The following is a 12,902-nucleotide window of genomic DNA, read 5'->3' as shown; positions in this document are numbered from 1 at the left end:
GTGGCTGAACCCCGCATCTGTGTTTACGCTTCTATTGCACTTTACCGTTGATTCCCATCTCACCTCGAACTCAAACGCGAGATAAATATCTCAGGAAAATCACAAAGACCACACACACTCTCTCTCATCTTTTTCTGCCCCGAAAAGCACTTACTCGCCCAGCTGACTGATATTCTAAGGAGTCACGTACACCGCAATGGACGATGGCAAACTTTCCAGTAATCAAGCCGTGACGAAAACCCTCACGGCCCGGTGCTTCTGCAAAGCAGTTCACTTCGCCCTCGTCATCCCAGCCTCCTCCCTCCCCCTCAAAGTCCACCTTTGTCACTGTAGCATCTGTCGCTATACCCATGGAACCCTCTGCATCTTCCATGCACCCCTCCCGTCGGGCGTCGCCCCGGACTTCATCGCCCCGTCGTCGCTCTCAAACTTGACTGCTTATCGCCACGCCACCGCCTTGTGCAAACGGTACTTCTGCAGTACCTGCGGCTGCCACATCGGGGACGTAGGCATCGACGACGACGAATGGGTCGTTTCGATGTCCATATTCGACGCGAACAAGGACGACGTCCCGAGCATCTGGGATATCCGTACCCACGTTAACACGGCCTCGGCGCCCGGGGGCGGGTTCTATGACTGGCTTCCAAGCATATCGACAAAGGAGATGAAGGTCTGGAACCCCGAGGAACCCAGCGAAAACGAGACCGCGGTGGCACTTAGGAGTGAAGTCGGGACGGGCGGCGACGAGGTCCTCCGGGCACAGTGCCACTGCGGCGGCGTGTCCTTTTCCATCTCGCGTCCCAAGGCCGCGATGATCGGCAACGAAGCTTACAAGGCGTGGCTGTCGCCCATCGACACGACCAAGTGGACGGCCTGCCTCGACGTGTGCGGCGACTGCCGTCTGCAGACCGGCGCCCACGCCGTGGGCTGGGCCCTGATACCGGAGTCCTGCATCTCGCCCCGCGTCCCCGCGGATCTCAGCATCGGCACATCCAAGGCGTTTGCTTCCTCCGACGGCGTGTCGCGCTCGTTCTGCGGGAGGTGCGGCGCGACGGCAATGGGGTACTTTGACTGCGGCGGGACGCGGAGGCAAGGTGACGGCGAGCGGTTACTGAACGTGGCGACTGGCATCTTGAGGGCGCCGGAAGGGGTCCTTGCGGAAGATTGGCTAATGTGGAGGACGGACCGGTTGGCTTGGGCGGCGAGTGGGATGAGTTACGACGCTGCTTTTACTAAGGCGCTGGGCGAGGGCTTTGCGAGCTGGGGAAGGGCGAGGCATGGAGAGGCTCACGAGATAGGGTTCAGGACAGAACGGGAGACGAGATGAGGGACGGTATTGGTTGCTAGATTAAAAAACTGGATGAAGAAATCCTTGTAGCCAAGATCTGCCGACAGCTGGGAAACGATGATGGTATCACCTGTGTCTGAGACGACGAGGAGGGATGGGAACGAGGTTTCTCTTACCTCTCCATCACAAGCCAGATGAGTCGAGGCGACAGCTCGTGTCTCCGTCGGCTCAGCAGAGGGAATCATGACATTGCAAGCAATACCCTTGATCTGTCATTAGTCTTCTTCTTAAGGCTGTCTGAAAAAAGGTAACCCTCTGGCATCCCTGACTCTAGCCTCTTCTGCTACAGGCAATTACCTGTCAAAGGTTTCTAAACTGAGTTTGACAAGTACTAGTATTTTCAAAGAGTCTCCGACAATACCAAGTCTACGATAGTTAGTGGTGAGGATTTTGAAATTAATATAGGCTATAAAGAAATACCTACACCTCTTGAAAAGTTACGTCAATCTTTGGGTTGCAGGGAGGCATCAAGGTCACAGCAGCCAAGCTCGACAAGAACCACATTCACAAAGTCGTCTAGTCTCTCTGGACGACCCAACGCTCATATTTGAAAACTCATGTCTTATGGAAGCTGTCATGTGGGCTTAGGTGGCTCAGTAAAGAGGAAGCTCAAAACTTTTGGGCATCAAAGTCACCCCCTCTGAAACTGACGAAAGAAGACGTCAGCGAAACTTCTGTACTGGCCTCGCAGGCAGGATCGGGCGCAAGCTCAAGGGATGCATATCTAAGCAGACGCCGAAAGATGGCGACAATAGCTCATTCAACAGCGACGATGGCGAGGGTAGAAATAGTGTAACTTAGGCGTCGAAGGGGACTTCAGAGCTCATCTCAAAGCGGTGCTGGATGAGAACAGATGTTATCCGACTCTTACGGACGAAATGCCACCATCGCCGCAGACTGGCAATGCTGGGAATATTGGCGGAAGAATCGACTGAAATGCGATACAGAGACGCTATGAAAGATGCAAACGGGACGGAGGACGCGTTAACAAAGGTATTGGCTATGTAAAAAACGGCGGAATCCCGCCATCTGCGGATTAAGTAAGCCCAAGACCAAGACCGCCAGCCAACAAGGCCTCGCCGTAAGCCTGCTAACGCCCATTTCCAGCCCATTCCCAGCACATCATCGTCACTGTTGCACTGCTCTTTTCTGAACCAAGTTTCCGCAATATATCTGAAGGTGCACACCGCCTAGCTTGCTACATCGGGTTGGATGCCGACGCGGAGAGAGCGGATTCAAGGCCGACCACCGGACCAAAATCACGCAAATGTCCAACTCCTTCTTCGAAAGAGCCAACCCGCCGCCGCGGCGGAAGACATGTCTCGCCTGCACCAAAGCCAAGCGCCGCTGTGACCACGGCCAGCCAGCCTGTCTTCGGTGCTCGCGACGGAAGATCGACTGCGTGTATCCCAGTATATCACCGATGTCCAGATCGAAGAAGAAGCAGACTGCCGTCTCCCAGCTGGTGGAGACGCTTCATACGCAGGAAGACTCTGAAAGCCCAACCGAGACCCCGGCTTCCGTCGCTGAACAGACGCCATGCCCCGGCAACTCTCTTACATCCTGGCCGATAGATGCGGATCCCCTCCCACTGGAAATGGAGATGGTGGATTTGGGCGACATGAATTTGGACATGAGCTTCGACGACTTGTGGACACCCGATACTCTTCTCAACGACTCCCTATCACTGTCGTCTCTGACCCCGAGGCCAGAGCAGATGCTGGTTCCGTCCCGAGATCCATCCCAGGATTCGTCGCCAGAAGGATCGTTGGAGATGATAGCCAGCCGCCTGCAATACACCCTCGATGAGATCAAGAAGGTCCCGGCTTCCATTGTCCTGGAGAACCAGACTCCCTGGTCTCACCCATACTTGTTTCGGGCTCACATGCCGAGGGATATGCAAGGTAACACCTCTCCCCCTTAAAGAAAGCCTCGCCATCTGTGATTCCTCCACTTACCACCGCGCCACAGACGCCCAAGCCTGCTGTGCTCTGTACATCGCCAAAAACGCCACCAACGCCCCCTTCGTCCTGCGGACTATCCAGGCCAGAGCTCATGAGATGCTCTCGACGCCCATGCCCAACGGTCGTCTCGACGTGATCGCCCGTCTCCAAGCCACGCTACTCTACCAGATCATCAGCCTTTTCGACGGCGACATCTCTATGCGCGCCTCTGCCCAGCAAGCGCTTCCCGCCCTCGAACATGCCATGAACACCTTACTGCCGCTTGTGAGGTGGGAACGCGCCCAGCAAGAGAGCGACCCAATGGACTGTCCCACAAAGGAGACCTGGAACGAATGGATCTTCCAGGAATCGGCCCGCCGGACCCTGTTCTTCACCAGCTTCTTCATCATCACGTACAAGGTACTCGTCGGTCGGTCCACTGGCCGCTGCGAGGATCGGTATGACTTCTGTCAGTCGTGGACTCTGTCGGCGCACTTGTGGAAGGCGTCGACCGTCGTCGACTTCGCCGTGGCCTGGAGGGAGAGGCGGCACTTCGTCGTCACCAAGGAAGGGTTCGGCGACGTACTGAGGGACGCTGCGGCCGAAGACGTTGAAACTTTCGGGAGGATGTTGATAGTAGCAGGGTTTGGCATTGAAGAGACGAGGCTTTGGTTCTACAATAGAGGCGGCTCATTGTGACCGCGTATTCTACGTCCTTGGTGGGCAACTCATGAGTCTTGAGTGATAGGCACATGTCACATATCAAAGCAAGGGGACCTTTGTATAGCAAGTCGTTCGAATTTTCGTTCCTGATGAGACTTCCTGTCTCGTCTCTTTGTAATGAAAACTCTCGTCGAATCCTCAGTGTCTGATGCAGGGCTCTCTGCGTTGACTTCTGCATCAAGTTCTTCTAAACCTTCCTCAACCAGAGTCTGCGAGCCTCCCCCCTTTCCCCAAGAAAAAAGCGTTCCTCACCCTACCATCTTTCTCTCTTCTTCTCTGTTGTCCGCGATGAAGAGACTTTGCACGCCGAGGTTTTGATATACCACCCGTTCCTGCCACCGAAATGTCGAGAATCATATCGTCGTCGAATCGTTAGACCGTGTGCGGTTCGTAAAGGTCATCCTCCAGTATAGGTAGAGTCCTCCGATGCTAGTAGAGCAAAAGGAAAAGAAGAAAGAAAAAAGAACATCAAAATAAATAAGCCAAGTCCTCCCGTGCTTCCTGATTGCGATCGTAGACTCGAAGGTCATCCTTCCCTGTTTTTCTTTTCAGCGTCTCTCGAGTCATATCTGTGCCCGTTCCCAAAGAAGAGTACAAAAAAGTAACCCCGATTCCTCTCGTAAAATCATCTTGGTCGTCTTGATCGGTGAGACAGTGTCGATGGTATTGGTGTCGGTTTCGGTGTCGGCTCTTTTTTCTTAGTAACGGTCCCTGGACTTGGCGAGGTCACTGATCTGCTTCGCACTCGGGTTGCTTCTGAGGTCTCGGAGCGGGGTCTGTCCAGGCAAGCGCACGAGGTGGTATTGCTCGAAAGTGCCGTTCTTGGTGTTCTTCGGAAGCCGTTTCTCGTACACCTCATAGAGGCCGTCGTAGCGGTAGCCGTGGGAGGGGGCCCATTTGGATCCCTTGTGCGCCTTTCGGAGAACGCGAACGGGGTTACTGAAGACAGTGTTCTCGGCGAGGCTCTTGTTCGCCTCGGTGCTGGGAAGGATGCTCTCGCTATCGTCGTTCAGATGGGAATTGGAACCGGAGTAGAAGATGATATCGCCTTTGTCGACGTCGAGGTCCTGGTAAGCGCCGGCCACAATGACAGAGAAGGCACCATCATCCTTTTGATAGTAGATGCCAGCATTAGAGCTGCCGTGGGCTCCGTTGAAGAGGGCGGAGAGCTGGTTTGGGAACCAATCGCCGACGGTGAGGCCGTTGTGTCCGTAGACGTTGGCAGGACGCTTTTCGTCCGTGTACACCGGGTTCAGGGCCACGGTGAATCGGTCGGTGGGTCGAAGAGCGAGGCCGTGCATGATTCCGCCGCGTCCCCAGATCTCGTGGTCGGCAGGCGGGGGGATGGTCTCGCCGTTGGCGGCCTTGTTTGTGACGGGCTTCGCAGCCTTGACCTCGGCCTTGGCCTCTTGGGCGGCCTTGTGGGCGATGCGCACCGAGTCCTCGACTCTGTCGGCCCACTCATGGAGCTCCTTGGCGCGAGTCTTCATCTTCTCGCTGAAGTACTTCTTCTTGACGGACGGGCTAGCCGGGCTGAAGATCTTGACCAAGCAACTCTTGAGAGGGTACTTGGCGTTAAAAAGGTCACGCGGGGCGGCGGCGGGGAAGGCAAGCTCGCATCTCTTGGCGTAGTTGAGGAAGATGCTGGCCTTTTGGACGAGTCCGAGGACCCGTCCGTCCTTCTCGGACACGTTGGCCCTCGCCAGGGCCTCCAAGGGAATGAGGCCCTTGCCCTTGACGTCGCCGAAGTACTGGGCCAGCTGCTGGCCCGAGGGGGTGGGAGGGGTCGCCATTGTCTCTATCTCTCTCTCTCTCTCTTTGTCTTTGTATTTGTCTTTGTTTCTATCGTCGTCGTCGTCGTCGTCCTGGTCAGCGCTAAAACTTTTGTGAACTTGGGACGAAAAAGAAAACTTACGACGAAAGTGGGAGGGATAAAAGAAAAGACGAAAAAAAAAACACGAAAAAACCACCCTCCTTGGTGGTGGTGGTTAGAGGAAGAAGAGAGAAAAAAAAAAGAGAAGAAAGAAAAGGAGGAAAAGTAAAAAGGCAGGGTAGGGTTGAAAAACAAAAAGGAAGGAAGGCTGTGAAAGGCGCCTGCCAGTTTCCTTAAAGTGAGGCTTAAAAGACCAGCCCCGTGTAGGCCGGGCTGGTGATAAAGCGGAGCTGGAGGACTGGGAGTTGTGAATCTTCGGGCCCGGGCCCGTGAAGTGGGGCTGTGTGGTCCGTTCCGGCTGCTTCCCTCCGGAGGTCTCGAAACAAAGCAACTCGAGTCGAGGCAAGAAGCGCCGGGGCCGCACCTGCCGACTGCCTACGGGTAGGTAGACAAAGACTTCAGAACCAACGGTTAACAGGTGATTGACAGGTTGCCAGCCAGCAGCTGGGCTTGCAACGCCTCCTTCGCGCAGCGTCTAGATGTTGTCATGTCGATGGTGCCCAGGACAGCTTCTGACGCGACCGGAAGTACAGATTCAGATATAGATGTAGATGTGTTCCCGATGCGAAACAGCAGCAACGCGACCAAGTCAGAGAGATACCGAGTCCAAAGGTATGATATCTACTGGGCTATAGACGATATGAAAATATGATGCCTCGGTTGCAGACTTGCAGTCGATGCCCTAGCGACCCTTGGTGAACAAAGATAAGCTGCTCCGTCGTTTTTCCTAACACGAAACGCGTCTCGTGTCGTTTATGTTCGCGAGTGAAAGATCCCGCGGCAGGCTGGCTGTTTTCCTACCCAAGCAGATAAATATGCAGACTCGCAGTGCAGCTTCCTATAAAGTTCTTGACTGCCCGGGGACTGCAATCGATGTTCTGCTCTAAATGGTCCAGTAGAAATATGTTTCGGTCTTATAATGTATTTGGGTTAGCCTATGCCTTCCTTCCTTAAGGGGGCTTTAAACAAAGTTTATTGTCAAATAACAGGTATAGCTTAGGTTGCTTGCCCAGTAATGGACATGCGATGGACCTTGGCACTACAGTCAACCATGCACTATTGCACTATTGTAAACCGTGGTAGTTGTTCGGATAAGAGAGGGAGCCCAGTCGGTGATAGGACGCCTCGAGTAGATGGTTGGGGACCGAAGCGCGGAACTGAAGGTCGGCGGTAACCTACGCAGGAACACAACCGCGGAAGTACAGGGAACAAGATTGCAGAAAGTAAATGGAGGTTCGGGGTATTTACAGCTATTTATACTTTAAGCTCTCGTCGAGTATCGCTCTGATCCCTCCCTGCCCATGCTGTACATAAGTCGGCTGACCGGGTTGTGATGCGATGAATGCGTAAAGTTGCAGCCGCCATTGCGTCGTTCATTGTTGCCAACCGGAAGTGAGTCTTTACACGATGGAAAAGTCTATGGTGATGAATATCGATGGAAGCAATACGACAAGAACGCAAAGAGCGTTGCGACCGGATGAGCCCGGAGACTGGGCGACTCCCACTCATGGAGTCAAGGAGTCAAGATTGACTCATCATTCATCATATTTGCTCATCGCGCCAAGCCGTTGTCCGCCTATCTCCTATTTTTGCGTGCTAAAGTTAGGTAGGTACTCTGTACCCTCGTTGCCGTCGTCCATACCGCCGTTGTTTCGCATCAACACGCACACATGAATACCCCGTCTGAGGAAGTCAAGTCAAATTATACCGCAACTGTCCCGATTCTCAGTATCCTGTCGCCAGTTCCCATTTGTAGGAAGAAGCTGAGACCGAGAGTTGTTGGGGGTCCAGGGTAGAATTAGACATATAATGAACAGAGATGAAAAATAAGTGACGGGTTTGTAGAAACACCTTCGTTGGGATACAATGCTTGTGAGGATAATGATGGGAGAGGGAAAAAGGTTAGAGACGCCCTAATCATGCATGATTTCCCAGAACGAGCCAAAAGACTCTTTCGAGACTCGCAGCAAAGCATCACGCGGTTGATGCGCCACCTGACACCCTCCTCCCCTCCATGGCTGCTGCGCCGCATCGGAACACCTCCAAAGCTCCAGACGCCGAAACGCCCGATTAAAAAGGAAAGACGCGCACCCTCTGCTGGCACGGCGCAAATCAAGAGTGCAGCTGCTGACTGGCATGCTGGCTGACATGCTGCACGAAGTCTTCCAAATGGTCATCAACCACGTAAAAGTGCAGAGGTCGCCTCGCAGCCTGCGCCTCGCATCCCTCAGCATACAAAGCGGATGATGCCCCCCCGCCATCGCGAACGATTTCCTGATACCGAATTGTTCCCTGTTGGCAAGTTGATGGATACGATACAAGTCACATCACCATCAAGACAGGAAACAATAAGCACCATGAGCAACCCTCAGGGGCCCCAAGAGATCGGCAAGGACTACAGCCCCTCCGTCTTCAGCCAAGACACCCTCGCCGGCTCCGACGCCAACTCGGTCCACCCGCTGCTCACCCGTAACGTCGGCGGCACCACCACCACCACCACCAGCCCCCTCCGTGGCACCGACCCGCAGCCGAGCGCGAGCGACAACTTCCACTACGTCTCCACGCGCGTCGTCAAGGAGATCCCCAAGGCCAAGACGCCGTCGGACCCCAAGTCCCCGCTGGGCCGGCTCAAGAACCTTCTCAAGCCCCCCGTCGTCAAGGCCGTCGAGGCGCTGCCGAGCCACGAGGGCAAGTCGTATCACGTCGACGAGCAGGGTCAGATCATCGAAACAACGACCCGGAGAGCAGGTGAGTGCGGCTGCGAGCGAGCGGTGATTCCACTGGTGCGGCCGTGGCATATCGTTGACAATCCGTTGCAGGTACGACGAACAATCGCTGGGCAGTCGGCGGCTAGTTTGACAAGAAAGAGAGAGAGACGGGAGGAAAAAGAGACATTCACTTCAATCTGGTGATTAGAACTTGCATAGTCATGACTGTACGAGAAATATGTATTCCAATATTTAAACCTTTCTTTCAATCATATATCTAGTCACGCTCTTCCTTTTTCCGTACTCGCCCCTCGACCCGAGACAAGCCTAAGCAATCCAGAACCACACCTTTTGAAGCATGTTCTTCGGAATCGGCTCCTCGTCGAGCTCCGCCATGGCCTCCATCTCGGCCACACCCGTCGTCACGTCGACGTCGGCGACCCTGCGCGCGAATGGCGTGCGGAACCAGATCTTGTGTCCAACGTACAGCACGAAGAAAATGGGCAGCGTGATGTAGGCGGCCAAGAAGTCCGAGGTGCTCCACTCGCCGGGGAAGAAGACCTGGAAGCCGTTGGTGAGGGTCAGGATGACGAGGAGACCGAGAATGAACCAGGTGAAGTAGGGCTGCAGCGGCGTGCGGAAGGGCAGGCGGTGCATCATGTTGTGGTATATCATGGCCTTGCGGAAGCGGAGATACGTGATCATGACGACGATCCAGGCGATGAAGCCCGAGATGGTGCTGATGTTCATGAACCACGTGAAGACGGTCGACGTGCCGCTGCTGATGGTGAGGTACGAGAGCAGCGCAATCGACCACGTGCCGAGAACCGCCGTGTAGGGCACGCCGCGCTTGGTCGTCCTGGCGAAGAACCGAGGCGCCTGCTTGTTGAGCGCCAAGCTGTACAGGATACGGCTGCCCGAGTAGAGGAAGGCGTTGCCGGCCGACCAGGCGCTGGTGAGGATGGCGGCGTTGATGACGTGGTTCAGACCACCAATGCCCGCGCGCTGAATGCCGATGACCCAAGGAGAGGAAGCGGCGTTGGAGTTGGGGTTGAGGAGTCTCGGGTCGTTCGACGGGGTGATGGCGCCGATCATGAGGGAGCCGATGCCGTAGAAGATGGCCAGGCGCCAGACGAAGCGGCGGGCGGCCTTGGGGATGTTGCGGCGCGGGGCAATGGTCTCGCCGGCGGCGAGGGCGATGAGCTCGGGTGAGGTGATGAAGGCGAAGCCGGCGCGGACGAAACCCGTCCAGTAGGCCAGGAACCTGCCCGTATTCCCCTCCGCCATGTAGGGTATGATGGCGCCCGGGTCGTACCAGTAGAGAAATCCGATGCGACCCTCGTCGGGGGCGCCGCCGAGGATGATGACCAAGCTCACCATGATAAGGCCGAGGATGGTAATGAGCTTGATGCTGGCGAACCAGAACTCAGCCTCGCCAAAGATCTCGATGGCAAAGATGTTAAGGGCCAGAGTGACGAGCAGGATGATGGTGATCCAGACGGCCGGGGGCACGGGGGTCTGCCAGTAGTCGAGGAGGATGGCGCCGGCCGAGGCCTCGGCGCCGACCAGCATGGCGTAGGCATACCAGTAGTTCCAGCCAGCGGCGAAGGCCAGACTGGGCTCGACAAAGCGCTCGACAAAGTAGGGGATCGAGATACCCTTGAGCGGCAGGTAGGTGGCCATCTCGCCGAGGTTGTTCATGATGTTCCACACGACCATCATCATGGACAGGTAGCCCATGAAGAGCGGCGCGGGGCCGACAGTCGAGAGGATGCTGCCTGAGCCGACGAAGAGACCGGTTCCGATGCTAGCAATTGGGTGTTAGTCGGGAGGCGGATTTAATTCACACAGGAGTTGACGCATGTCGGACAACAATGGGGCCAAGGAAGAAACTTACGCGCCACCTAGAGCCAGGAATTGGATGTGTCGACTCTTGAGCCCTCGCTGAAGCTGGTCCTGCGAATTGATCAGGCTGTTCGGGTCGCCGCTGAGGGCCGCGAAGTTGACATCGCGCGGGTAGGTCTCGCCAGCATGCTTCGATTCGACGTCGTTTAGAGGACCGCCGCCTCTGTAGTCTTTGTCCATGATCGCGGGCGTAGGTGTGTCGTCAACTCCTCGGTTCGACTTCAGGAAACGGACGGACGAAGAAAAGGCAGAAGAAGGAATAAGAGTTCTGGACGAGGATGGGTTCGACGGTGTATTAGTACGCGGGCACTTTTTTTCTTTCAAATTTGTCTTTGTCGTCGCGGCGCAAGAAAAACAAGGTTAGTGGGCGTCCCCGGCGCAACCAAGGAATGATTGATTCTAGAACCGAGGAGAGAAATCAACGCGAGCCAAGGGCCAAGGTTCGACGGACAATGATACAGAAGGGGGAATGGCTGGAGTAATATGGAGTCTAGGCGACAAGGAATTGGCGAAAGCTTCCCTAGGTCCTTATGGCTTCTTTTTCTTTGCAAAGACGGGAGGCTGCAGCTGTTGTACCTTGGCCCCAATCCAAGGCCTCCAAAGCAACGGAACGGGCACCCGTCCTGCTGTTTCCTCCTCTTGCCGAAACGTCCCCTGCTGCTGGGCGACTACTTTGCTGGGTGCGCCGAGCGAGCGACGTGACGTCTGCGACTGCGACTGCGACCTCGACTGCGACTAGCGAACTGCGCGACTGAACCCTTGTTGATCTTGGAGGAGGGTTGGAGGGTTGAATCCAGGATGCGACAGGCCCGGCACTGGCTGGGGCGGACAGAGCTCGACGTCGTGGGGAAGGGCTAGGCCTATTGCGGCAACCAAGACAGTCCATCAGTTGTTTCTGTATCGTAACGTTTTCATGGTAAGCCACCGAACCCATGGGGTAGAGTCTCGGATGGAAGGCTTATCTACTTGGCGGACCAGCCTGGACGGGCGCCGAGCTCCACGGAACCCACACTCGGCCACACTCGGCCTGACATTCGGGCGAACCGTGTTGATAAGAGGTCTAGAGGAATGGCCCCCAAAGGTTGGTTGACTGAGGGAGATTCTGTTCCGTAGTGGCTTGCTTGCGGCTTTTGGCAGGTCATGATCAGCACTAGGGATTCGAAGGTTCAATGGGATTTGGGTGAAGAAACAAAGGAAGTGTACGTACCTACTTACCCGAGACACACACGGCACAGAAACAGCAACACAGATTGACAATTAACAGACGGAGGGAGCAATGGACCCTTCGGGATTTCCATGGCTGACATAAGCCGCATTAAACTACCTTTCGGGCCGCGCCCCTTGTCACGTGGGACAAGCATTTACGGGACCAGAATTTTACGATTAGATGCCCATGATAGACAGGGAAAAACACCGATGGTACCCGCTCCTACACCAAGCCATCACGTAAATCTTTCCTTTGTTGTTCTCCAGACTGCCCAGAGTCCCTTGAATTGTGGCTATCCACGACGAGACAAGACCCAGAGCAAGCATCAAATCGCGCCTCTCTCGACTCGTTGCCCCCCTCGGCCTGGGGAAGCCTGCCCGTGTTCTGATTGGCCGTGGCGGAACTAACACTGAACGATATTTCTACTATGGTAAGCACCGATCGATGTTCGATATTGCCCACCACGCATGGACATACGACCTGCATCCATGTTGTTCACGTTGCGACGTTGCCTGCCTGTACCTGTAGCACGGCAGAGCCCTCCGCTCTGGGCCACTTCCTCGATAAGAATCGCCTGATGTCAGCTGTCCACTTTTCGCTCGTCTAGCCTGGCTGTGTCGCCGTGATTGATACGGGACACATGGATCGTCATGACCGAAAACCTGCCATCGCGACGCCAAATCAGCGACTCATCTCCCCGAGAGCAGGGGACCACGATGCTTATCAGATGTGACCAGGGAGTTGGGGAAGGGATGCTGATACGGCACGCACCACAATATGCACCCTTTCCCGTTGTTCTGGTAAACTTGTGCGTCCGGCGGTCCGGCAGTCTTGAGACGGAGACCGGGAGGGCCAAACTTGCCGTTCCCCCCGCATCGAGGTACGCCGGCCAGGAAGCCGGAATTGCCTTCCGATGACACCTCTTCCACACACTAGCGTCTTGTCGGCGACACCTCCCGATCCCGATCCCGAATACACAAGACTTGACAGATTTGTTTTGCGTCTTTTCATCCCCATCATCTTGGCCACTCAATGATACGGCACATCTCCGCGACAAGACTTGACTCAGTCCACTTAGTCTTGGTACCACCAGTCTAGTGTCACACGCAAGATAACGACGGGGCGAAACATGCCC

At 55.4% G+C, this 12,902-nt stretch overlaps 5 protein-coding genes across 5 annotated transcripts; 3 read left to right on the top strand and 2 right to left on the bottom strand.

Annotated features, from left to right (window-relative positions):
- The first annotated feature begins 26 nt into the window (after nucleotides 1-26).
- On the top strand, nucleotides 27-1,420 carry CDEST_05873 (Putative CENP-V/GFA domain, Mss4-like superfamily protein). The gene has a single exon (XM_062922032.1). The coding sequence runs from the start codon at nucleotides 197-199 to the stop codon at nucleotides 1,325-1,327; it is 1,131 nt and encodes a 376-aa protein (XP_062778083.1). The 5' UTR covers nucleotides 27-196; the 3' UTR covers nucleotides 1,328-1,420.
- Nucleotides 1,421-2,471: 1,051 nt separating this feature from the next.
- On the top strand, nucleotides 2,472-4,060 carry CDEST_05872 (Putative zn(2)Cys(6) fungal-type DNA-binding domain-containing protein). Its single transcript, XM_062922031.1, has 2 exons — nucleotides 2,472-3,252; nucleotides 3,320-4,060. The coding sequence occupies exons 1-2, from the start codon at nucleotides 2,616-2,618 to the stop codon at nucleotides 3,988-3,990; spliced, it is 1,308 nt and encodes a 435-aa protein (XP_062778082.1). The 5' UTR covers nucleotides 2,472-2,615; the 3' UTR covers nucleotides 3,991-4,060.
- Nucleotides 4,061-4,712: 652 nt separating this feature from the next.
- CDEST_05871 (Putative PUA-like superfamily, SRA-YDG superfamily protein) lies at nucleotides 4,713-5,807 on the bottom strand (the record flags this gene model as incomplete). Its single annotated transcript, XM_062922030.1, has 1 exon — nucleotides 4,713-5,807. The coding sequence occupies one exon, from the start codon at nucleotides 5,805-5,807 to the stop codon at nucleotides 4,713-4,715; it is 1,095 nt and encodes a 364-aa protein (XP_062778081.1).
- Nucleotides 5,808-7,215: 1,408 nt separating this feature from the next.
- CDEST_05870 (uncharacterized protein) lies at nucleotides 7,216-8,972 on the top strand. The gene is made up of 2 exons (XM_062922029.1): nucleotides 7,216-8,695; nucleotides 8,767-8,972. The coding sequence occupies exons 1-2, from the start codon at nucleotides 8,191-8,193 to the stop codon at nucleotides 8,799-8,801; spliced, it is 540 nt and encodes a 179-aa protein (XP_062778080.1). The 5' UTR covers nucleotides 7,216-8,190; the 3' UTR covers nucleotides 8,802-8,972.
- A 1-nt stretch (nucleotide 8,973) lies between these two features.
- Nucleotides 8,974-11,461, bottom strand: CDEST_05869 (Putative amino acid permease/ SLC12A domain-containing protein). Its single transcript, XM_062922028.1, has 2 exons — nucleotides 10,553-11,461; nucleotides 8,974-10,462 (listed from the first exon to the last, which is right to left on the bottom strand). The coding sequence occupies exons 1-2, from the start codon at nucleotides 10,738-10,740 to the stop codon at nucleotides 8,983-8,985; spliced, it is 1,668 nt and encodes a 555-aa protein (XP_062778079.1). The 5' UTR covers nucleotides 10,741-11,461; the 3' UTR covers nucleotides 8,974-8,982.
- Between the last annotated feature and the right edge of the window lie 1,441 nt (nucleotides 11,462-12,902).

Source organism: Colletotrichum destructivum, chromosome 3, assembly GCF_034447905.1.
Source record: "Colletotrichum destructivum chromosome 3, complete sequence".
NCBI classification, from domain to species: Eukaryota; Fungi; Ascomycota; class Sordariomycetes; order Glomerellales; family Glomerellaceae; genus Colletotrichum; species Colletotrichum destructivum.
Note: the sequence above shows the minus strand (reverse complement) of the source record. Positions and strands in the feature narration are given on the sequence as shown.